General features: G+C 31.2%; 1 protein-coding gene across 26 annotated transcripts in view; it reads left to right on the forward strand.

The window, feature by feature from the left end:
• LOC134696629 (protocadherin-7-like) overlaps positions 1 to 6,232 on the forward strand; it is a 79,870-nt gene extending 73,638 nt beyond the window's left edge. For all 26 annotated transcript variants that reach the window (XM_063558521.1, XM_063558518.1, XM_063558532.1 and 23 more), the window contains 4 exons: positions 750 to 833; positions 3,107 to 3,224; positions 3,737 to 4,152; positions 4,560 to 6,232. In XM_063558521.1, the coding sequence (XP_063414591.1) occupies positions 750 to 833; positions 3,107 to 3,224; positions 3,737 to 3,981 (447 nt within the window). In that variant the 3' untranslated portion in view covers positions 3,982 to 4,152; positions 4,560 to 6,232. The remainder of the gene's footprint in view (positions 1 to 749; positions 834 to 3,106; positions 3,225 to 3,736; positions 4,153 to 4,559) is intronic.
• The last annotated feature ends 18,759 nt before the right edge of the window (positions 6,233 to 24,991 follow it).

The raw sequence follows: 24,991 nt of genomic DNA on the forward strand, positions 1-24,991 counted from the left end.
ATCATTTAGAAATAAAGAATAATGATCTATTAAGAAAAATCCAGAAAACTGTTTTAAATTATTCATGAATTTTTAAAAGAAAATTAATGAAAATGTGATATCATTTCATTAAAGATATTAAATGTAAATAAAGAAATGAATATAAATTTCAATTTTAGTATTAATTGATCAACCCATTATTTTTCTAATACACAACAGTAAGAAATCAACCACACAATGTCAAATATGAATATCTAATATTGATGGAATATTTGAATGATTTACATCAAATTAGGTTGACATGCACACATAAATTTGTCAATTGTCATGCAATTGGTGACATTAATTGATTTTATGATTGACATTTATTTTGTAAAATCTATGGAAGGTGGTGAACTTTTAGTACTTGTTGATTGGATTGATTTATGATTTGTTATTGTTAGGAAATTGGAATAGTTCCTGGTTTTTAATAAAACTACAGGTTGATGATCTATCCGATTTGTAAATCATTATTTTGCATTTAACAAATGAAGTATAAAAAGCTACAAAATATTAGTTCATAATCGGCTCTTTGATTTATTTATTTAAAAAAATTCAGATTTGGCATGAGCATTGATGAGCCTTGCCACTTCTGTTGATAAATAAAAGATGTTGTTTTTTAAAGTTTCAGGCCAAATGCATTTGCTTTCTAGTGCAAATTATTTGTTTTAAATAAATGCCAAGTACCACGCCAAGTACACAGTGAATACAACTATTTATTTATTTTTCAGCATAATTCCATGTCTAAATTTGAGAAACCTTCCAAGAATAACACTATGCAGTTCCAACAGTTTCTGATACAGCCAGATAAACAGGTACTATATTCATTCAATAAATGGTCAGTGCTGGTGATACAGGAACAAGTCTGTCAGTCTGTCAGATGGTGTGATCTACACAGTAGACCATTTCTGCAAGTCATGAATTTTTTAGGGGGTAAATAACAAAAAAAATGTTGGCTCTGACTCCTGAATTGGATCCTTCATGATAATTATTTGTGAATCTAGAAAGTCCTGCCACCAAATGCTGTTCTGTTAATGTTACTTTGATCTGATGTTAATGATAAATGAAAAAGGCCAATGTGATGTAGTATTTTTTTCTCTATTTCTGACAAAAGTTGACCGAATATCATAAATTTGTTTCTTACATTTGACAGTAATATATCTTTTTATGGTATAAAAAAACAGACATACAAGTTAATGTATACCAGGTTGTAAATAAATATAAACAAATTACCTCAATGTTAAAGCACAAAACAACATAAGAAACCTGTCTTGAAATCTACATTTTATTTTTATATTTACACATTTGAATATTTTTGTTGAAAAAGGGAAAATAAAATCTTGATTTAACAATATGATAACAACAAGCTTCATAAAATATTCCACAAATTTCCATTTTTTTTTCTACACATTTGTATATTTTTGTTGAAAAAGGGAAACATGAAATCTTGATTAAACAATATGATAACAGCAAGCTTCATTACATATTCCACAAATTTCCATTAATAGGCAGTTATTATAAAATTCCTCCTAGTTTATCTTCAGGACCTTTTTGATGGAATGCTAATTATCTCCCCTTGATTATGTATTAGTGTCAGCCAAATTTTATGTAACATTACACAATACATAGATGAAACAAAAATACTATATATCTACAGGTTATAGTGTATTATCATGGGGTATAATTGACATTATATGTTTATGAATCAGTGACTGACCAGTGACTTTGACCAGTGACAACATACAACCCGACCTATTACTTCTAACAGACTTATCTTGTGTTGTCATCTAGTTAGACCCTTTGTAGTCCGACCGTCATTAATGGTTTTGTTTGTCAGACCTTGTCCACCCAATCAACTGACCAGTGTTGATGATGACCATGAAAATGTACATTTTAGCCTGAGGGTAAAAATATACGCTTCATAGAAGATGACCATAGCCTATCTTTTGATTTATCAGATTGTGGGCTGTTTAAAATTCTGTTTGAACCTAATTATTTCTACAGGTTAGGTGTTTAGAACACAATAGAGGGTGCTTATTGGCACAAAGCAGCACCCTTTCTAACCCCTGTTCTTGATTCTCATGTAATGAACTGAACATAAAACTCTATTATGAGGGTTTAAATAACTGCTAAATATCGGGTATGGTACACCCGATTAGATAAATCACAACTTAATTGCAGATTTTCGTCGCATATCAAAAATCAGTGACATTCCCATCCTAAAGATCTGCATGTGATGGTCAAAATCACACACATTTTAAGATTATTATTAAAAGCATATGAATTAAGCTTGTAACTTTGACCTTCGAACTTTAGTTAAGATAGCACATATTTATAAGCCCTTAAATGTAGGACCATATTTAAAATTTGAAAATAATACACTGGCTACTGAAAACTTTTGATTGGACAGTTTGTAAGAATACTAATTTCAATGTCCATTGAATGAAATAAGCTTAATAGAGCTATTAAAATGCATAATAAAACCATCATGCAGTGACCAAGTGGACCATTATGGTCAGAAAAAAATACTTTTACCTGGCTAAAAAATATTGTCCAACTGACACCATTGTTTGACCTTTGTTTGTGGAGATATAAAAATAATAATTGTCAGAAAAGAACAATACCCCATCTGTCTTTTTGATTTTCTTCCATATCATAAAATGTTAATAAATATTTGTGGTTGAGCCAAAGGAATGGTCAAATTCTCTTAATTTGGTCAGTTTAGTTAGTACAAAAAAAATATAACAGATTTGGTCTGTTTGGATGAAATGCAAGATGAGAGAAAAATGTTCCATTCTTGACATACAAATTTATCCATTTTGTTAAGGATATTCTAAAAAAAAAAGCAAAATCTACCAAAACATTGAATGATTGTGATGTAAGAAAAACTCACTTATAGTGAAAGAAATGAAAAATGCATTTATTATAGTAACACTTAGGTACATAAATATATTGTTAACAGCTTTATTCCTCTTTTAAACAAAATATGTTCATTATAAAGTGTGCATTACTAAACAGTGTTCACAAGGTGCTGTGGGGTAAACATTGAGAAAAGACAGTATTGACAATAATTATATTTCTTTTACAGATAAAAAGTTTACAGAAAGCACATGACACAGGAAGTGATACATCAGCAGAAACCATAGGTAGTGATAGTGGTCGAGGAGGGAGTGAATCGGAATTGCCAAATAGTGCTAATAATCCAGGTAATTAAATGTCTTAAAAAAAGTCAGATTTAGGCCTTAACTTTCAAAACCTGGATAGAAAAAAAAATAACTATGGAGTAAGATAACAAATAAAAAACATAATTTTATAAAATTATAAGTTGGAACATAAAAAAAAAGTTTACATTTTCATAGCATGGATTAATAAATGTATACAATGTTTTTCACCTTCAAACACTTGATTCTAGGAAATAACCAGCATCAGAGATTTTCCAACAACAAAAAATTGAAACACCAAAAAATTAGCATATAGAATATCATAAAGCATCATCAGATCAAACAACTTGTATTTTTTCACAGTATTTCTAAAATAACAAGTAACAATCTTAATTGTTTTAAAATCTTATGAATCGTGTTTCATCCTATTTTGTAAGAAATGATTGGCACTGGATATATTTTTAAAAATTAGCAGACGACAATTTTGAATTGTATTAGTGCATAGGATTACTTTGTATTTTGTATATTGATTGTAATTGTTTATATTTTTATTTCAGATGACAGTAGAGCATTTGGATACAACAACAGAGATTTTCACAAATGTTCAAGTCCATTTGACAGTCATGGACGTCCAAATCGTCCATTTTCTGACAATTATTCAAATAGTGCTAAAAATAGTGGTGGCTTGACGCCAAGGGAAACATTTGAACGAAAACACAAATTGAACTCTTCGACACGAAGAGACAATAACCAGCTACCTGACAGACCACAATCTGATGAGTGGTCACCGTCTTACGTGTAGCCAATCAAACAATGTATATATAAAATATGTGTTCAGAACAAAGCTTTAAAAGAAACCGTCCAGCCACAACTGTGCCATGTATATTTTGAGGAGGAATTTACAGCATTATATCTTCTGGCAGCACTTGTTTGTTATGGGATAAGATTCTATATGATGATCTCAGTGTTCTTGGTAAGTTTGAATAAATGTACTGTACAGCAGATGATACTCTGTTAGAAAGTAGCTAATGGGAATCTTTAAAACATTTGATTTGCTTTTTTTAAATTCAAAGAATATCAATTTCTTATGTATTTGGTTTAAGTGCAGCTTTGAGAGTTATTTTATAGTGTGGAAAAGATTCTTTGAAGAAAAGTTAAAAATTTGTTCAGTTTAAATAAAGATGTCTTGAACAACATGCAATCTTAAGAGTATGTTTTTTTCTTGAAAGTATAATGTAGAATATTAATTATTGAATTCAAAAATGTAAACTCTATGTATCTTTTTTTGTTTTAATTATTGTTTGGGTTGCTGTCTGATTGAGGTGCATCCTTTCTCTGATTTATCATAATTAATGTATTATCTCCCCTTTATATTTTCAGATTCGAAAACCAAGAATACAAAGAAGACCACAATCTAGTCATCCTTGCTGAAGAAGATGTTTTTATGTTTTATTTATATATTTGTTGACTTTTTATATATGTTTTAAATCACTGTTATCTTGAAGCATTTTTTTGTAGACAACTAGATTGTCTTCTCTTATTTTAATAAGTTCTGCTTAGATATCTGATGATTTCAGTTGGACAAGTTTGTTATTAAAACAAGTCTTTTTGATACAATGAAATTGATAAAACTGCTGTTTTATTTAAATTTTACTTAAATAAATAACTAAATATTTTTAAACATCCATATTTTAGGAATTTTGAAATATATTGGATTTTATCAAATTTATACTGGTGGAAAAAGAAATTTTTTGAAGAAAAACTATTAAATTCCATCAGAGAAATTCAATGACATATTAAACAAAATGATAAGTTTAAAAATATTGTTTATTTTTTAAATGAAATTTGATAATTTAAAGATCAAAAACCAAGACAAATGAAGGAAATATGAAGTAACTAATTAAAATCAAAAACGTGTTTTGAATTAATTCCCTTGTTCTTCCTTTAAAATCATTGTCTTCCATTTTACAAGTTATCAGAAACTGCTGTTCATGTACATTATATATTCAAATTTATGAAATCCAGTGGCTCTTTTCAGAAAAAAATCTTTCAGTTTAAATTGACCTAATGTTGTGTTTGAAATGCTCCAAAATATTTACTGCAAAGATTTTTTGAAAAGGGTCACAGTTATTTAATTATGACACAAAATATTTGATCTTATGAATCTCAATTTTTTCTAAATAAGAAAACTCATTTTTCATGTGATATTGTATTTTGCATTTATAACTTAGGCCTTGCTGTCTGTATAGTAAATTGCAATTTGTTTTAGTCTGTACAGTTACTTGAGAATTAACTGTATGGTTAGTTTAGCTCAACTTATGACAATGTACACCAATATGATATTTATAAATGATCCTGTCATATATTTAAGCATTTAAAATTAATTAAAAATAGTAAATTTAAAAACCTTTTGACTTTTAATACTTATTATTCAAAAACTCTTTATTTCTAGAATTGAAAAGACCAAAAAAATACTTTGGAGCTTAAAATTGATCTGGTTTTAATCAAATGCTCAATTAAACTTATTTTTTTATAAATTGAATATGATATTCAGAAAATTTGATTTTAGACTTCAAAAACTAAAATAACCACTGACTTATCTTTTAGACATGATATTTGTTATAGCTTTAATAGTTCATTAGTAACAAAGCCTGTCGATGAATTTATTTATGATTATATATAAATATTTTGTTTAACCTTGGTGCTATATGTTCCTTTTGCAAGCTTAAAAAAAGGTGCTAAATGATTTTATTTGTTTCCTTGTCAAATTTTAAAACATTCCCCCTTTTTTTATAGAAACAATTTTAATAATCCAGCATTTAAAAAACATGAATTTCCTTAGTCTTTTATTTTGTGAAAAGGGGAAAAAAATGTATCTATGTTATAAAATGATCCATTGCTAACATCAATGGTCTAATATATAGTGATGCATTTACTTTTATACTGATAAACGTGTACATGATCTACAAAGAATGATGTATTTATTTTGTTGTATGAAATACATAAGAGAGATGTTATTTTTTTCACAAAAATAAAACATGAAATAACTATAACTTGTGTTATCTTAATGAATAATGAAAAAAAAGCATCTGAATAATATAAATGAGTGCATACACTGAAATCTTATGTAGAAAGTCAGAGAGATAAAAGTTTTACTACAAGTATTGTGAATGCTTAACATTTTTAAATATTCCATGGAATGAAGTTAAGATCAGATATTCCTGTCTGACAAACATGCACACCTTACAATAATTATTCAACATAGCTGACATATATATTGCTTATGAGAATTTAAAAACTAAAGCAAAACACAAAAACCTAATATTGAGCCTTGAACCATAAAAATGAGGTAAAGGTAAAATGAAACCTGCCAGACAGAAATTTTCATCTCACAATTATTCCCTACTCCCAATATAGTTGACCTACAGCACATAGTATTTAAAAAATCAGACCAAAACACAACAATGAAACACTAATAAATGAACAACAAAAATTAGGTCAAGGTCAGATGAAACCTGCCAGACAGATATGTACATCTTCCAAGCATTCAATAGATCAAGTATAGTTGACCTAGCTTCTGCTTATAGTATTTAACAAAAATATCAAAATACAAATATAACATTGACCAATGAACCATGGAAATGATGTCAAGGTTAGATGAAACCTGCTTAACTGAAATGGACTTCTGCATGTACCTACCACAATCATTCCATAAACCACATAGACGATCTACTGCTTATAGTAATGAATCATGCATCTTTAACCTTGATCACTGATCCATGAAATGGGGTCCAAGTCGGAGAACTCCTGCCTGATTGACATGTAGACATTGCAAGGAACACATATACCAAATATGGTTCTTCTGTTACTCATTACTGATAAATTTGCATGTAAAAAAATCAAATTTTGTTCAAGTAGGTAATACACCTTGAAAATGAGGTCAAGGACAAAAGACGTATGACAGACTGAAACTTGTATAACAAAAGGTATCTGCATACAAGATGTGAGGCATCCAAATTTTCTACATTCTGTAAAATAAAGCATTATACAAATTTTTGACGCTAGAATGTGATAATTTTATTCTGTCATTTATGGTATTAAATGAACTGTCATGCTTTCATAGTAAAACAAACCTGACATTGAAAGTGTCTTGTATTTTCACTACTTTTGACATCATCCAACAAGACCAAGACATTGCCAAAGAAATTGTATCAGATTGAAGTTGGAGCAAATTGAAAATTGGTACAGTTTTCCCACTTGTTTACTGATTAAAAACCTAGAATCATACATGACATAAGTAAGATAAGATTTCTAATATTTTATAAAGTTATACCCAATTATAAGACCTTACATGACTAACACCACTATAGTAATTCACTCATGAAACGAGGAAAAGATTTAAAAACACTAAATACAGAAGACCAAAGAATAAGCAACACCAACTCCACAAATAAATGAGGTCCACTTCTTGGGTTCGTGCATAAGACTGCCGCTGATAAGCAAGGTTATGAATGGAGTTTTCACAAAACAGAGAACAAAGAAACGTTTGCACAATAGATAAAGATTAGATAATATATATATAGTTAATACAAAAATATAAAATATAAAAAAAAATGGACATGAAGACCACAATCCAGACCCCTGAGAATAGAATGTTATAGTATTTTATAACCAGATAACAACCATTACCATATGGTCGGTTATAAAAGGCCCTGACATGAAAAATATAAAAAAAAATCAAATGATAAAATTAACGGCATAATTTTTAACAAAGCAATCTATAAAAATCAAATATGAACTAATACGATTGTGACGTTGATAACCTGTTTCCGTAGTTTTTTTTATAATGACGTCAAATGTATGTACTATGTATGTGTAGTTTCAGAGATGTAAGCCGAAAAAACGAAAAAATGATAGCCCCCTATGTTCTATTTAAGCCATGGGGACCATGTTGGATAGCAGGCAAGGTAATACATAGGATACCCTTTGTGTCGAGCCTTCGACTTTAGTCGAAAAAGCGAGACTAAGCGCGATCCTATACATTCCGATGTCGTCGGTGTCGTCGGCGGCGTCCACAAATATTCACTCTGTGGTTAAAGTTTTTGAAATTTTAATAACTTTCTTAAACTATACTGGATTTCTACCAAACTTGGACTGACGCTTGTTTATGATCATAAGATAGTAACCAGAAGTACATTTTGTAAAAATAAAATTCCATTTTTTCCGTATTTTACTTATAAATGGAATTAGTTTTTTCTGCAGGGAAACATAACATTCACTCTGTGGTTAAAGTTTTTAGAATTTTAATATCTTTCTTAAACTATCCTGGGTTTGTACCGAACTTGGACAGAAGCTTGTTTATGATCATAAGATACATGTAGTATCCAGAAGTAAATTTTGTAAAAAAATAAACCCATTTTTTCCATATTTTACTTTTAAATGGACTAAGTTTTTCTGCAGGACAAATTCACTCTGTGGTTAAAGTTTTTTAAAATTTTAATAACTTTCTTAAACCATCCTCGGTTTGTGCCAAACTTGGATAGAAGCTTATTTGTGATCACAAAATAGTATCCAGAGGTAAATTTTGTAAAAAGATAACTCCATTTTTTCTGTATTTTACTTTTAAATGGCCTTAGATTCTCTTCTAGTTAACATTACATACAGTCTGCAGTTATAAAATTTTCAAAACATTTATTAGATTCATTAACTATCCTAGATTTTTACAAAACTTGGACAGAAGCTTCTTCTAATCATAAAATAGTATCAAGAGAAATATTTCTATTGTTTTTTTTCCTCATATTTGTTGAGCCTGTCATTTTCAGCAAAAGTAGGCACTGGGTTTCGCGGAACTCTTACAATTTTTTTTAAAATAGATACCTTAATGATGAAAGTGGCCAATTTTAGTTAAATTTTGCCAAGTAGTTTTAAGGAGAAGTTGTACAGAGGATGTAATTCTATGAGATAACAGTCTTAAAATTTCCGGCATGCAATTTTTAAATCGAAAAATCGGCAAAATTTTCGATTTAAGAATGACTTTCTTCCACCTGTTCACATATTCATTATTTGTTTGTTTGCAAGTGCACCATAGAGATAAAATCCCATTTTGCCCTTAATAATTTGACGAAATCATAGAACCACGAACAAGACTTCATATAAAACCGGGATTATTATGAGTGAAAGAAGTCTCAGTATAAAGTAACCATATATATAAGTATAGATGAAGTATGATTGCTTAGGAGACTATATATATAGTCAACCGGAGATCGAAGGACACGAAAGTAAGTAAATATATAAGTCACAGTGAAACCTTCATGTTCCGTTTCTGTTCATCGTCTTCTCCAAAAATGTATACTTGAAATTGTTATAAACTGAAATGCCTGTACCAGAGACATATCTGGTGTCTGTCTGTACAATTGTTATCCAGTCGTTTGCTGTGATCGAGCTATTGATTTTGCCATTTGATAAAGGACTTTCTGATTTGAATTTTTTTCTTGGATTTATCTGTATTTTTGTTATTTTTCTTTCATTTTTTTTTTATATAAAACATCAGTTAAGATGATTCATATAGAGTAAATCATTTGCAGTTTCAACTTTTAGAAATTCCCATATCTTGCACTTAAAATCTTCTGAAACATCTTTAAAGGGTTTCTTTTGTAGAACTTTCACATTACAATTTATTTTGTATCTTACAAATCGAGATATAATGTTAAAAATGATATTTAAATATGCTAACATACTTGAATTATGATGCGGAAAATTACTACATTATAAAAACATAACATTTCTTGCATGAAAAAAGTTCAAAGTTGAATAGTACTATTAAACCTCCCATATAAGATTAAAAGATTTTAAACTTAAAAAGATGAAAGGTTTAAGTAATTTTCTAAATAAGCAGCATCCGAGTATATTTAATCATTTCAACATATTCAATATAGATAAATGATGATGACTTGATAGCTTATTTTTTAATGTGAGTCGGGAGCCTGTTTAGTTTAATGGTTGTCGTTGATTCATGTCTGTCATATTACTTTTTTACTGAATTGTTTTGTTAGTTTTTCCCTTCATTTTTTTCCTGTGGGCAGGGACTTTATATGCTGTCCCTGCTGGAGGGGCTTTTATCGCCGACTATATACATACAGTATTGTGTTTTCCTCATCGTTGAAGACATAAAATTGCTAAAATCCACTTATTTAAGGGGGTAGACCTTGGTTAAGGGAGATAACTCTTTAAATCAGTGATGCGTTTGTAAAAGTTAAGTTTAATCAATTTATTTTAAGCATTTACCTGAAACAGATTGGAAATGATATATGTTACATAAAAGCTTAGAATATATTTATGAAAATGGTTGACACAAACGTATTGATGATTGTAAGAACTATTTTCCTTAACCTAGGTCTACCTCCTTAAACTCCTCTTGATTGTTGTCTCATTGGCAAGTATACCAAATCTACTTATTCTTTTATGTTTATATAATTTGATTGCAATATAAGATTGCTTGATTGTGTTTAACGCTACTTTCAGCAATAATGGCTAGATCGTGATGGTCAGCTTTCATTGACGGAGGAAAGATAGAGTGACTGGAAGGATTGATTCATCGACTGTCGGCAGGAAATTTGACATTCTTACTTCTTAAATTAAGAATGTAGTCATTACAAGAATGAAATGGTAGATTTTGTAAGCTAGGACAAGCATAACTTCTAATGAAAATGAATCTAAAAGAGAGCGCCAGACTAACCAATTTACGAAGTGTAATTTTCCAACCAGGATTGGTCAGCATCTCTACCTGTAGACTGCTTTTTCCCGAGGGAATCATCGGCTGATTGGTCATTACTTTGGTATACTGATATAATGTACAACATGTCTTTGCTCAATGTTGAAGGCCGTACAGTGACCCATAGCTGTTAATTTTTGTGTCATTTAGTGTTTTGTGAAGTGTTGTTACATGGGCAATGATACCTCATCTTGTTTATACGTTCTTTATTACAATCTCTGTTAACGAATTAGAAATCATAAAAAAAGTAAAGTTCCAACTCTCTAAGACAAAGTCACCGAAGATGGATTTGGATATTCCATAAAAATTCACATCATAAAGATTAAAATATCAAATGAGTTCACATAATAAAGTGCAAGATCGCAAATGAGTTCACATCATAAAGCGTAAGGTCTCAAATGAGTTCACATAATAAAGATTAAATTATCAAATGAGTTCACATAATAAAGCATAAGATCTTAAATGAGTTCACATAATACAGTGTAACATCTCAAATGAGTTCACATAATACAGTGTAACATCTCAAATGAGTTCACATAGCAGAGATTGAAATATCAAATGAGTTCACATAATAAAGCATAACATCTCAAATGAGTTCACATTATAAAGTGAAAGATCTCAAATGAGTTCACATAATATGAGTTCATGCACACAATTAAGCGTAAGATTCAAATGAGTTCACATAATAAAGTGTAAGATCTCAAATGAGTTCACATGATAAAGTGTAAGATCGCAAATGAGTTCACATATAATAAAGATTAAAACATGAAATGAGTTCACATAATAAAGCGTAAGATCTCAAATGAGTTCACAAAATAAAGCGTAAGATCTTAAAGGCGTTCACATAATGCAAAAGATTAAAGCGTTATTGTTCCACACATAATCTTCATGGCTTTAGCAAATGCCCTGGTTGCTGTATCTGTATGTGTTAAGCTGCATGTATCTTAGGTATTGATGACTAATTATTTTCTTCAGTGGTCGAATGAGTACTGATATTTAACTGTGGGGGTCCTTTACAGCTTGCTGTTCTATGTGAGCAAAGTATCCGTGTTGAAGGCCGTACTGTGACCTATAATTGTTTACTTTTTACAAATTGTGACTTATTGGGATCCGTACCATATCTTCTTATGTCAAGTCAAGGAGACAACAGCAATGCACAAAAGTAAACACTTTATACCATGGATGGACTCATCATTGTATTCAGAGACTAAAAGTTTCTGTTCCACATATATAACCTTTGTTGTAAGCAAATGCGATGATTAATGTCTCTGTATTTGTAATGCTTTCTGTAGCTTTAAATAGTTGGTGATAAATAAATGTTTTCGTCAGTGGTCAAAAAGTACTGGCAATGTTAAATAGACTATATAGTTTCTGTAACAGGCATACCTTCGAGAGATGACATGCAAATACCTGAGTTTTAGATTATGACAAGAAACAACTCATAAAGTGTTTTTTTTTCCTCCAGAAATGAACCGATGCGACCATGTATACCTTTTTGATACCTAAAACTGAGCGAGCTATAGGTCATAATTTTTGTTTAGTTGCATGGATAGGTCTGTAGAATATTATCTACTAAGATGCTTCAGACATTTGTCTTTTTCTGTAACAGAAAATAAAAACCAGACCCAAACTTCATTAACAAACACATTCATGTTTAATAAAGATCTTGTTCTGTAAATTGTCCAAAAATGAGATGTTTTATCTGACAGCTTAATACAGATGAGATCCTTGTTATAATCTTTATTGTATCCAAGTAATCTCCATTCTATTCAATCCCAATTAGTATGCACCGCATGTAACAGTGGGCAGGGCGACATTTTTCAAAGGTCACAATACACCAATGCTTCTCATATGAGGATCACTTAATTAACTTTCAATTTAACAAACAAAATCACTTTTATTTCACTGTCAAATTAAGTTTTCATTTAAGCAAAACTTGTTGACCATGCAAACAGACTTTATTATTTTCGCGTTTTCAATTGCTGACTCTCAATTAAAACCACACATTGACCATTGTACGATTTGTGTCCAGACGGCGTGCTCGAATATTCAAATAATACAATGCCGTATCTGTAATTAAATTTTAGGATACTTGAAAGATGGTCTCATTTGAATCACCCTTTCTTAATTTTTCTTTAGATTCTATTTAATAAATCCGTCGCTTGCTTTCTTTTTATCTGAACGTTCCTTGTTTGGAATAAAACAGACATGCAAGTTAGAGTTCAGTTATTCAAGTGTTTAACAAAATGGTTGCTTAAATTATCTTTTTTCCCCCGGATATCACGTTGGGATTGGTTAATCTTTTGAAGCCATGTTTTCGATCAGAAGTTGATTCATCACACATTGCATTAACGTTCAGTTGCATGCAAGTTAACTCGAATAATTCAAGCCCTTTCCGTGTCCGATTTTCTCCCACACGAGAATGTAGCCTTCGTAGATCAGCGGAATATAACGACTGAATTATTCGGGTTACATGCAAGTGAAATAACCGGAATTCAGTTAAATACTATACATACTGTTCTACAAACATGTCGAATCATGTTGATGTTGGTTTGCTGTCTAATGAACATGCGTTTCTCTTTTTTTATAAAGGGAATATGAGCCCTGCTTTGCACTAGACTGGCAAGCTTCGTGGATGGATCTTAATATGCTTGTTCACAATGAGAAGACCTGTAACCCTACCGAAACATATTATGTTAACATCGAACCAACCAGTTTGTGCTCTTAATCGAGACAGCAAATTTCAATTTAGAAGTCTTTTGTATGAAGCCCTAAAGTTCAAAACCATGATCTCACACACTTAAGACTAAAAACTACTTGAAGAGCCGCACCGATACGACATCAAATTTTTTTAAAACTTTAGAATTCAAAATAAAGGTATAAGGTATACGGCTTTCAACAATGAAAACCACATAACGTATGCAGTCGGCCTACAAGTCCCCGGAGACACGAAAAATGTTCAACAATTCAATTGAACGGAAAAACAAATACGACAGACATGAACCAATGACCACCATCGAACTACATGCTCCCGACTTGGAGCAGGCACGGACAGAATGTTGCGGGGTAAATTATGTATTTAAGCGCTTAACACGCCCTCAACCTAGTTGGGGCAGTGATACAACAGCATACCATTAGAATACACTGTAAAAGTATGTTGCAATTGGCATGGCTTAACTCGACATAAAATAAAAGTAAATGTGCAGATATTTTTTTGAATATGGTTTCTTATTAGAGTTATATATGCATTCGTATTAAAAAAAGAAGATATGGTATGATTGTCAATGAGACATCTCCTCACAAGAGACCCACATAACACAGAAATTAACAACTAAAGGTCACCATGCGGCCTTTAACAATGAGCAAAGTCCATACCGCATATATTTATTTCCTTAACAAAGAGATATTTCTGAACGCAAAATACTACAGACAAATAATATTGTGTGCGCATGATTCCTTTTCCGAACTCTCATTTCCACTCATTTAACATATGGTCACAACACTAAGACAAAATGGTAGCCTTATTTCAAGTCAAATAACGGTTCTGTGTTTTGAACTTGATTTTAATCAAAACAGAGCAAAACGAATCTAATTATAATAGATACTTCCGTTTCTAAATAATCACGACAAGCAATAGCTTAAATATTTTTTTAATCAAAAAATCAATTGATACAAAAAAAATAGTTAAAAATTAATGTTTTTTTGAGAATGTAAAAAATCGTTGAAACCTCTTCCAAATGCCTTTCTTTTTCTTTTGTTCTTTATATCTTTTATCTCTGGTTTTGCTAATGTCCAAATTCAAAGATGCCCATTGTGGGGTAGTTAGAAAGGCAGCCAATTCACCTTCTCTGTATAGTTCTGCGAGAAGGAATATAATATATTCTGTGTTGTCAAATTTCCAATCTTTCATTGACTTTTCTTCAATATTTAGCTTATCTTTCAAGGTCCGATTCATAACTATGCAACATTTTTTAACTTTCTTTTTCTTCTTCTTTTTCGTCACTTCAATAGTTGAAATTTTCATTGCGGCTGTCACTTCATCTTGTTGTTGCATCGCCAAAAAAATAGTTATATATGATATTTGGAATTGTTTTTCGCCAACGCTTCGCCTCGTGTTGATTTGCACGGTTGACCCTTCAACTTCGTCTTCTTTCCTTGTGCTTATTCCAAACTTCCATTCTATTTTTTCGTTTAATTTATCCACAACGTTTTGACCATGTGTCTGTTCCACGGCCATTTTTAGACGTTGCTAACATAAGTGATGCGACGTCATAGTGCATTGCCAGGAACTGAAACAACGCCATCAGTGCATGCGATAAATTAAAATGCACTGTCTACCTATTTTGTTGTACATGTAAATATCTGTAAACTCTGTATAAACCTATAGTATTTGGTCATAGCTGATAATTATGAATGGTATTTAAGCTATTTCAACGATTGATAATTTATGATTACTTAATTATAAAGAAAAAGGTTTTATTCTTCGAATTCGTTGGTTGTTTTAATACACCCAACCGTTTACGTTTCTTTCTAAATCATCTATTTTCTAAAATGTTAAATTAGAAAATTAACATTAAAAAATTATTTCCCACGCGCCTCCCGAAACATAAAATGAAATTCGTTGCTTTATCCTAGATTAGCTTATCTATCTATATTGATGATAAAATTCACTTCATTAGTAATGTTAGTTGTCTCAATCACATTTCGTCTCCTTAATTTATATACGTAGGCCTCAACTTACAGTATTTTCCATTTCTTTTGTGTATTTGCAGAGGATGTTTTCCTCAGAAGCCTATGGTGTAATCTCTTTTTGCTAATTTTTACCTTTGTTTAAATATTTTTTTAAATAATTGGGTATGGAAAGAAGCTAGAGGGTTTCACTTTTGTCGATACCAATAGAGTACTCATACTAACTGAAAGAGTTAGTGGAATGTTTTTTTTATAACTTAATTAACTTTTGCGAAATGTATGTTAAAATCTTGTTCGAAAAAAGATAAGATCAAATAAGGTCTCCTTTGGATACTAAGGAGTAGGTCCGGTAAGGGCCGATTTTGGCCTCAAATTTCAGGTTCATCTAACGAAAGTTTTTGAATACTTTTTAAACACTTAAGTGTCTACTTCAATTGATTCGATTAGTTAATGTACAATATTTTAACTGATTTAGTCATTAAAACGCTCTGATTCAAGCTTAAATCTATCAAATATGCCAAAAAAAGTAACTTTTCAGATGTTTTTTTGTCAAAAATGAAAGTGGCCGCATCCGTGTTCATCCTCAACCTTTATATATGTTTTGTATAATCATCAAATACAACTTGCATTTTAATATTATGAATGAACACGAATGCGGCCACTTTCATTTTAGACGGAAACGGCCTCAAAATTAACCAAAATGCTAAAATTTTGAAGATTTCAATAATTTAGCATCACTTAATGATGCTAGTACGCGATATTTGTGCATTGTCTTGTCAAAAAACAGCACATATTTATGTAGCAGAACCATTCTACTTTCCAAAATATAGCTTAAAGATTATATTTTCACAATTTTGTAAAACTGCTATATTTTGAGACCAAAAGGGTCTTACTAAACCTACTCCTTTGCTCCGTAGATACCATGATTGAAATACAAAAAACCAACGTGTTTCGTTGTCGCTCCTTTTCTATGATTGTTTTAACATCTTAACTTTTTTTAAACTTAATTCTTTTATTTTATCTTAGAAATTACTATTTTTTTCAAATTTTATTCGGTATTCTGCAGATTTTCTTTGCTAGTCTTTATTAATAAAATTGAGAACGGAAATGGGCAATGTATCAAAGAGACAACAACCCGACCATAGAAAAAAACAACAGCAGAAGGTCACCAACAGGTCTTCAATGTAAAGAGAAATTCCCGCATCCGGAGGCGTCCTTCAGCTGGCCCCTAAACAAATATATACTTGTTCAGTGATAATGAACCCCATACTAATTTCCAAATTGTACACAAGAAACTAAAATAATAATAATACAAGACTAACAAAGACCAGAGGCTCCTGACTAGGGACAGGCGCAAAAATTCAGCGGAGTTAAACATGTTTATGAGATCTCAACCCTCCCCCTATACCTCTAGCCAATGTAGAAAAGTAAACGCATAACAATACGTACATTTAAAATTCAATTCAAGAGAAGTCCGAGTCTGATGTCAAAAGATGTTACCAAAGAAAATAAACAAAATGACAATTATACATAAATAACAAAAGACTTCTAGCAGTTAACTGACATGCCAGCTCCAATTTCATCATATGAATATCAGGCACAATCCTTCCCGTTAGGGGTTTAGTATCATACCATCAAAACATATATGAGAAGAACATAACCCGTGTCATGCCAACAACTGGTTTTGAATAAATGTGTTTAGTTCCGATGCAAAGACCCTATAAGTGAATCAATATTAACGCCAAAATATGCAATGTAGTTCTTTAATGACCTGACAACAGTATCGTAACTATATCCCTTCTATTTAAAGGTTTTGTTAGTTTCTGCGGTGTATACTGACATTTTTGTGCTTTATAAAGAATATTTCCATAAAAAATAGGATGTGAAATACCTAAACGTATAAGAAGTCTGCATGTTGAGCTATATTAACGAATTTATTGTATATTTGTGACATCTTTTATTTAACGGGGACGACCGTCTAATATCGTCGGGAGGGATGGAGTCAAAATAGGTCAGGAGAATTTTTTTAGCGGATTGTATATTTATTTACATCTGCTGTTACTCATGCTATTTTTCGCCACGGCGAATCGAATTGGGTTGCAAAATATTAGTTTTCATTCTGTCGTAACAAGGTTAAAAAAAAGTCAGCTAACAATAGCATCCCCCACCCCCTTATACAAAAAATCACTCCTTTGGTTGTGTTATACTCTGGACGATTATGATATGGCCACATGCAAAGAGTCTAAAAAGCTTATTTTATATTTACGTCGATGGGTTGCTTTCTCGTACATGTATAATCAACATCGTATTTACATATAACTAATGTTCACCATTTACAGTGTGGCTATTCGTTTTAAACAGGTACTGATGCATAAAAGTTAACTTTTTCAGAAATATCGGTATTTTAACTTCTCCACTATGGATTTAGCGGCCTTCGCTGATAGCGCCGGCATCCGCTTTACTATAGAAACAGACTTACAAATTCTCAGACACGTTCGCTCTTTGTGTTGATTAAGTCAGATGTCGTAACTAGGTGAGTAGCATGCCCGTTCTCTGTAAACATACGACCCGTTACAATAACCATATGTGGTATCCTTAATAAATTCAATGTTCTGTCTCTGACCATCTTCAGTAGCCAAGGGTTACGATCAATAGCCCTCCTCTGATCGTTAACCGTAGCTAGCTTAGATAGCCCCTAACAAGCTTATCCTCATAGTGCTATCCAGGTCAAATTTATCGTCTTCCATCCCGCACGATTACCATGAAAGATGATTTGTTAGTTAATTTATTTTCGTCATGAATACGTATGAAATATTTTTCATTGGACTTTTAACTAAAAAGAATCCTATATGTGTCGATTTGGAGTCAAACACTAAGCATCCGCCCAAATAAATAATTAAGATATCCAACTCTTGTTTCCATGTATCAAAAATGCTGAATTTGCGAGACCTGTTTGCGAGGTGTGTCTTTGTGATCATAAATACACCAACTCAAGCGCAAGACATATAATTAATGTCGTGTGTCTGAAATTATAATATTCATAAATCTTTGTCACTTTTTAGAGTCGACAATTAAATTATATTAACATAAAAAGCTTAAAAAAACAATTATATGGTAAGCAAGTTGCGTGATGTGTATGAAATTTAAATTGACTAGAAGTACATAACTTGGCATAATAATTTTTATTCAGTCGAAAACACGCTTTACATATCACGCAAAGCTGCACACAGTAGTCGGGCATTTATATAATATATGTCAGAACAAAAATTTAGTAAAATTTCGACTTTTCTTTACCTTTAAAATAATTTTTTAACGTATATATATATATATACTTTTAATATTTCCTTCATAGTTTGATACCACATATCTTATTTTTTTTATTATCTTTTTGTAAGTACAGTATATGTGATGATTGAATATTTTACAGTCTGCATATTACGTTTCCCTACTCTTTTATTCCGACTTGGAACCGGCAGTTTACACGGCAAATGTTTCCTTTTCTGAAACATACATGTAGCTTCTTCTTACTGCTGCTGCATGGGTACTTCCCAATTCAGTAGAGCATGTAGTAGCTTGTAACTTCACTTTATTGTCCAAAACACAAACATTGAAGGTTGAAATGCATGAAACACGGTTCATAATAATACCTAATAATAATTAAGCCCATACGCATGGTGCATGGGAACAAAGTACTATGTCATCAACTTATGTGGCTGAAACATAATCAGCAAAAGCTTCTCGCTTCTATTTTCTTCTCTATTGGCATATCTTTATTAAATATTCAGCAAAGCAATACGTTTTATTCTCTCTCTGTGCATCGCCTGTCTAATTCAATTTATACAATTTCTCTCCAGATGCTCAACCTCATGGTGAAATATATCCAAACATATGATACTTTTTAAGCCAAAAATAAGAATAAATATATATTAATCATTACTATTTATGATAGATATGTGTACAGGTAAATTGGTGCAAATAAGTTCCGAAAATTGGCACAATTGATACAATTGGAAAACAAAATTTGGCGCAAATGATACCCCTCAAAAACAGTTATTGGCGCAAAAGGACTGCTGCCAAAGAAATTGTGTACTAGTATATTAGAAATAACAAAAAAGTTTCCTGTATGTTACTCTTAAACAAAATTAGTTCGTATTTGTTTTAAATAATAAAAAAAAAAGATTTTTTCAATAACAAAAGATATGACCTCTTCTGAAAGAGGAATGGTCGGTATCTTAGCAAAATAGAAAATAAAGTTATTCTATAGTATGCTTGGTCATTTGCTCTTCTGTCAGACAAGGTAAAAAAGAGGACTTAAAGGATTTCTTCTGTGACTTCAAGTATACAGATTCACGTGAAAGGACAATAAAAAAGTTCAAGTAGAACTTTATGATATTCGATTTGACCATAAAATTTCAAACAACAAAAACAGCTGCATTGCTCTTGACAAAAACCGTCGTCTTTAATTTAAATTTAAACACATTTTAAAGAGGTTCAAAACACTAAATGTGACCAATGTCTAATTTATCATGAACATCGCGAAAAAAATTACAAGGATTTCAATCGTAAATCTAGTTTCAATTGATGTGTACCATTTTGATACAAAATGGACAGTAATAAAAACAACAAAAATGAGACATTAGAAACCTATGGAATATTGGTGTTTCGGTAGATTTATTAATCTTTAATATATCTTAAATTAAACCAAAATTCGATTTAATGATTTTAATCGAATTTAAATTGATAGAAACTAAAGTTCGCAGACAAAATATATCTTCATGGCTGTCGAGACGTTTTCCAAAAAGTAACTTATTGTCATAACAGACAGAGGAGATACCTTATTAAGAAAAGAACAGGACTGAGGTTCTACTGAAAGAGAATTGCGAAATAGTATAAATTGAGAGTTTCATAACATCTAGAAAGCTGACCAAATAATAAACTCATCCTAGATACCAGGACTAAATTTTGTATATACGCCAGACGCGCGTTTCGTCTACTAATGACTCATAATTTCAACTTTTTGGTATTTCTATGTCGTCCCAGAGACCAGTGAAATCGTTAACTTTCTTTGATAAACTGGTCTTTTGTAGCATACCATACGGTATCTGTGTTTTTGATGACCAGATTTAAAACTGAAGTTTCCGTAACATTAGGTTTTTAGTTGTTAGTTTTCTTATTGAACATGTTGGAAGTCATACCACACAACCTTATTTTCAAATGTGGCAATACAGCTAAGTTAGAATTTAGTTGGTTTTGTCAGCTATAACAGTCAGTAGACAACTGTCACTCTATAATTTCCAGTTTTCTGCCCGGTATTGAATTGATAAACAACTAAATATATATTTATCAAAATCAGTCAGCCACACGTTTTCTTCATACATTATTTTGTATTTCTACACAGGAGCTATGGTGAATACGGTTGTGTTGATTTGCATATCTTTGTTCAACGTGGACTTTAATGGTCCAAGGAATAAGAGCCTTTTACATTATCTTTAGTTCTTATAAACTACGCCGTTAATAGGATTCATCAGTCGACACGAGAGGAAAAGTTCTGGTATATGGCTGGCTGGTCCAGACAGTATGTACGGTGGCGGATCCAGAATGTTCCATAAGGGGTGATCGTTGACTGACCTCAAGAAAAAGGGGGGGGGGTCCAGTCATGATTCAGTGATTCCCTAATTAACTAATCAATCAGATTTTTTCCCACAAAAAAGGGAGCAGGCCCCATGTATCCGCTTATAATGTATCAAGCTAGGTGAAAGATTATCTCAATGTCTTGGGCATCAATGCGACCTTAAGATAGTTTACAGCAATCAAAGCGTATTTCGTTTTGTTGGGTTTTTTTAGCGCGTTGATATCTTGTTATAAATAAGATAAATACATATACTTTCTTCTTTATTACATGATTTAAACACGTAGGATGATCTATCTAAGATTGTCACCGAAATCCTACAGTTTAAAGTTGCATGTTATCAAATCTACTGTACGATATAATTTTGTCAAGGAGGTTTTTAAAACTCTGATGTTCAAACCACATTTGCACAGTTTGACAGGCCATCACATATTTATATGGTAAAGCACATAGCTAAACGGATGGTTGCATTGAAAGAACTAACATGTTTTAATCAAAAGATGATGGTTTATTCCAAAGATGACAATGTAATCAAAAATTCAATACAACGCTCTAGACAAAGTTAAAATAAACTAACAAGTTCTTAGAAAATGTGCTGCATATGAATGGTTTTGGTTATGCACCAGGAGTTCCCACAATCTGATATATACTATATACTTTTATTTGATATATTGCTGCACTGTAAAAGTACAAAGCGTTACAACTCTTGTATTATTATTCTAAAATTCGTGTTGATAGTTATCAAAAGTACCAGGATTATAATTTTATACGCCAGACGCGCGTTTCGTCAACATAAGACTCATCAGTGACGCTCAGATCAAAACAGTTAAAAAGCTAAAACAAATACAAATTTGAGTAGCATTTAGGACCCAAAATTCCAAAAAAATATTGAAACTGTTTACTAGCAAAAGAGAGACAACCCTGAACTACTCTCATTTCAAAACACAAAAAAATGCACACTAATTATATAAAACCAAATAAATGTATAGTAGAATTACTTTTATAATATCCATAACTAAAGAGTATCTATAAACAAAAACAAAATATATACCGGTGTCAATTTTTTTTTTTAATTCAAATTACAATTTGAAGGAAATTTATTGGTTTCAAGCTAAATATGTCATTGTGTGAGACTCTCTTCAATTCAGTATACAAATTACATGTAGATGTCAAAATTATCCATTCTAGGAGTAAACATATCCTGCCAAAAAAACTAACATTCATGTGTCTTTCAAGAAAGATTATCGTGATATTTTGTCAGCATTATTTAAAAACAAAACTGAGCATCGCCGATGTCTTGACGACATTCTTTCCAGCTGATTTTTTAAAGGTGATTGATGTTTTATACTATCTTCAGAAAATTCATGAGCTTCTGGTCTCGTATAATGATAAAGTTTCTTGTAACTGAAAGGACTTACGCAGTTCTGTTTGTCCTTTTATTTGAATTACTAGTAGATGGAAGTTCATACATATATAGTGCTAACATTGAAATACTCATAAAAATACACAAAAAAGAAAAAGGCTGTAACATGACATAACAACTTAAAAGTATTCATCTTCTCATTCGCCATTCAAACTATACATGTGTAGTCATGCATTCATGAATGCACTTCTCATTGCATTGAACGAAATCAAATCTTGGTCTATCAAACGTTTCCACAGATAAAAAAAACCAAACAGTGGTAACAGCAATAAAATTACCAAATGGGACAACGTTTTAAAAGGCAAATGTTTTAAAATATGCTTTAGTTATAAATAAAACAGAAAATCGGAGAGAACTTTCTTATACAATCTATCATATGTGTGGCAATTGGAAACTTGTTAACCTTGATTTGTATATTCTTTTAATGGTTTGATTGTCAGAAAACAACAGTGCACAACATGATTTTTTGTGTGTTATGAACATTTTAAAAGATATTATTTTGTATGAGAAAAATATAAGGAGTGCTTAAGTTATTTGTAATAGTTTGTGTATTATATACTTTCGTTATTACTGAAACTTGAAAAATTCCAAAAAGATAATTGAACTAAAAAATACCGGTGAACGTTGGAACTAGGAAGTTGATCGTTTTTTTTTTATATTGTCTCATATATGAACTTTTTGAAAGCTACAACTTCTTCCATAGTTCGAATTGACCTAGATAATTTCATTTATTTTTAATTTTTACTTGAATTTTAATTAAAGATATCTTTGCACTCAAACTATTTTTGAATCTTCAGACATTAATCGCTTATTAATAAACGCCTAAATCGCAATTCACTTTTTTTTACAAATATTTCCTTGTCAAAACTACTTTGATATATGATAAATTTGTTTGATTCGGCATGCATTATGTCGTTGCTTTATTCTTATGTTTTTGTTTTTTGTATTGGTATAGATTATTGTAGAGGATTTGTTTGTAGAAGGATAACGCCCAATGGGTTAGTATATTTTATAAACTAATATAATATTATCAATACTTTGCCAGGTAATTTGTTGTTGATATGTTCCAGACCGTATGAGTATCTGGACCGTATGGGTACTTATTCAATATACGCATACGGTCGGACCGTACGCGTACGGTCTGACTAATGTTAAGAATTTGGTTAAGTTTATTAGATACAAATGTATATAACAAATCAACATAACTTATATCTCAAATTAACATAAAAAGTTGAATAGTTATTGATATTAAAACTTAATATTTTAACTATTTGTTAAAAAAATCAGGCTTATTTAATCTGTTAGTCTTCTGTACTTAGCATGTCAGTAATTCATTAATTACCGCCCAGTATGCTCATTGAAATTGAAGTCATCGGAAGTAAACATAATGTGGGAGGACAATTGTTTTAGAATATTTAGGAACTTTACAAAAAAAGCATATGCAAAGGAACATGCATGAACAAAACATGTTAATGTAAAAAAACATATTACGTTCCTTGTGGAAGCAAATGTCATCTTGGGCCAGAGTAAAAAAATAGGATTCCCGGATATAAAATTAAACAAATACTTAATTTTAATTGCTTAATCACATTATCCATCTAATTGTAATAATAACAATTTATATAATTAAAAATAAAGGTTTTGATAAATGTTTGTTAACATTTTACCCATATGATCCCAAAACATGTATGGTCAGCTGGACCGTACGCGTATACTCATACGGTCCGACCATACGCGTATGGTCGGACCGTACGAGTATACGTATACGGTCGGGACCGTACGCGTACGGTCCAAATTCTCGTATGGTCTGGAACAGATACACATCATATAGAAGTTAACTTAACAATACCTTGCATTTCCATTCTGAAATTTATAACGGATATACGGATTCAAGTTATAGCAGATTCAATCTAAAATACTGCATTTGATATTTTGAATATGAAGCTTTTGAGGCTTGAATTAATTATATCTACTTGTTTAAATTTATATTTTCAGTTCAATAGAAGAGATTTGTTGGAACAATTTCGAGCTCTGGGACGGGATCTGTGTTGGTAAGATGATATATATTGCATAATCATTACAGTAAGAGTCCTCTTTCAAAACCAAGAATCGCCCCGAACATGCATGAACTATTTGCCACTGGACGTTAAGCAACAAAAAATCAACCAATCAATCAAAACCTAAAACGATGTGCTTGTGTGTGTGTGTGTGAGTTAAGATTAATCCAGAAAAGTAATCAATTTATATTTTACGTAGTTAATGAAGAACTGCAAAATTATCAAACACCCAAAATAATAACC

The sequence above is a fragment of the Mytilus trossulus genome, chromosome 14 (genome assembly GCF_036588685.1).
Source record: "Mytilus trossulus isolate FHL-02 chromosome 14, PNRI_Mtr1.1.1.hap1, whole genome shotgun sequence".
Taxonomy (NCBI): domain Eukaryota; kingdom Metazoa; phylum Mollusca; class Bivalvia; order Mytilida; family Mytilidae; genus Mytilus; species Mytilus trossulus.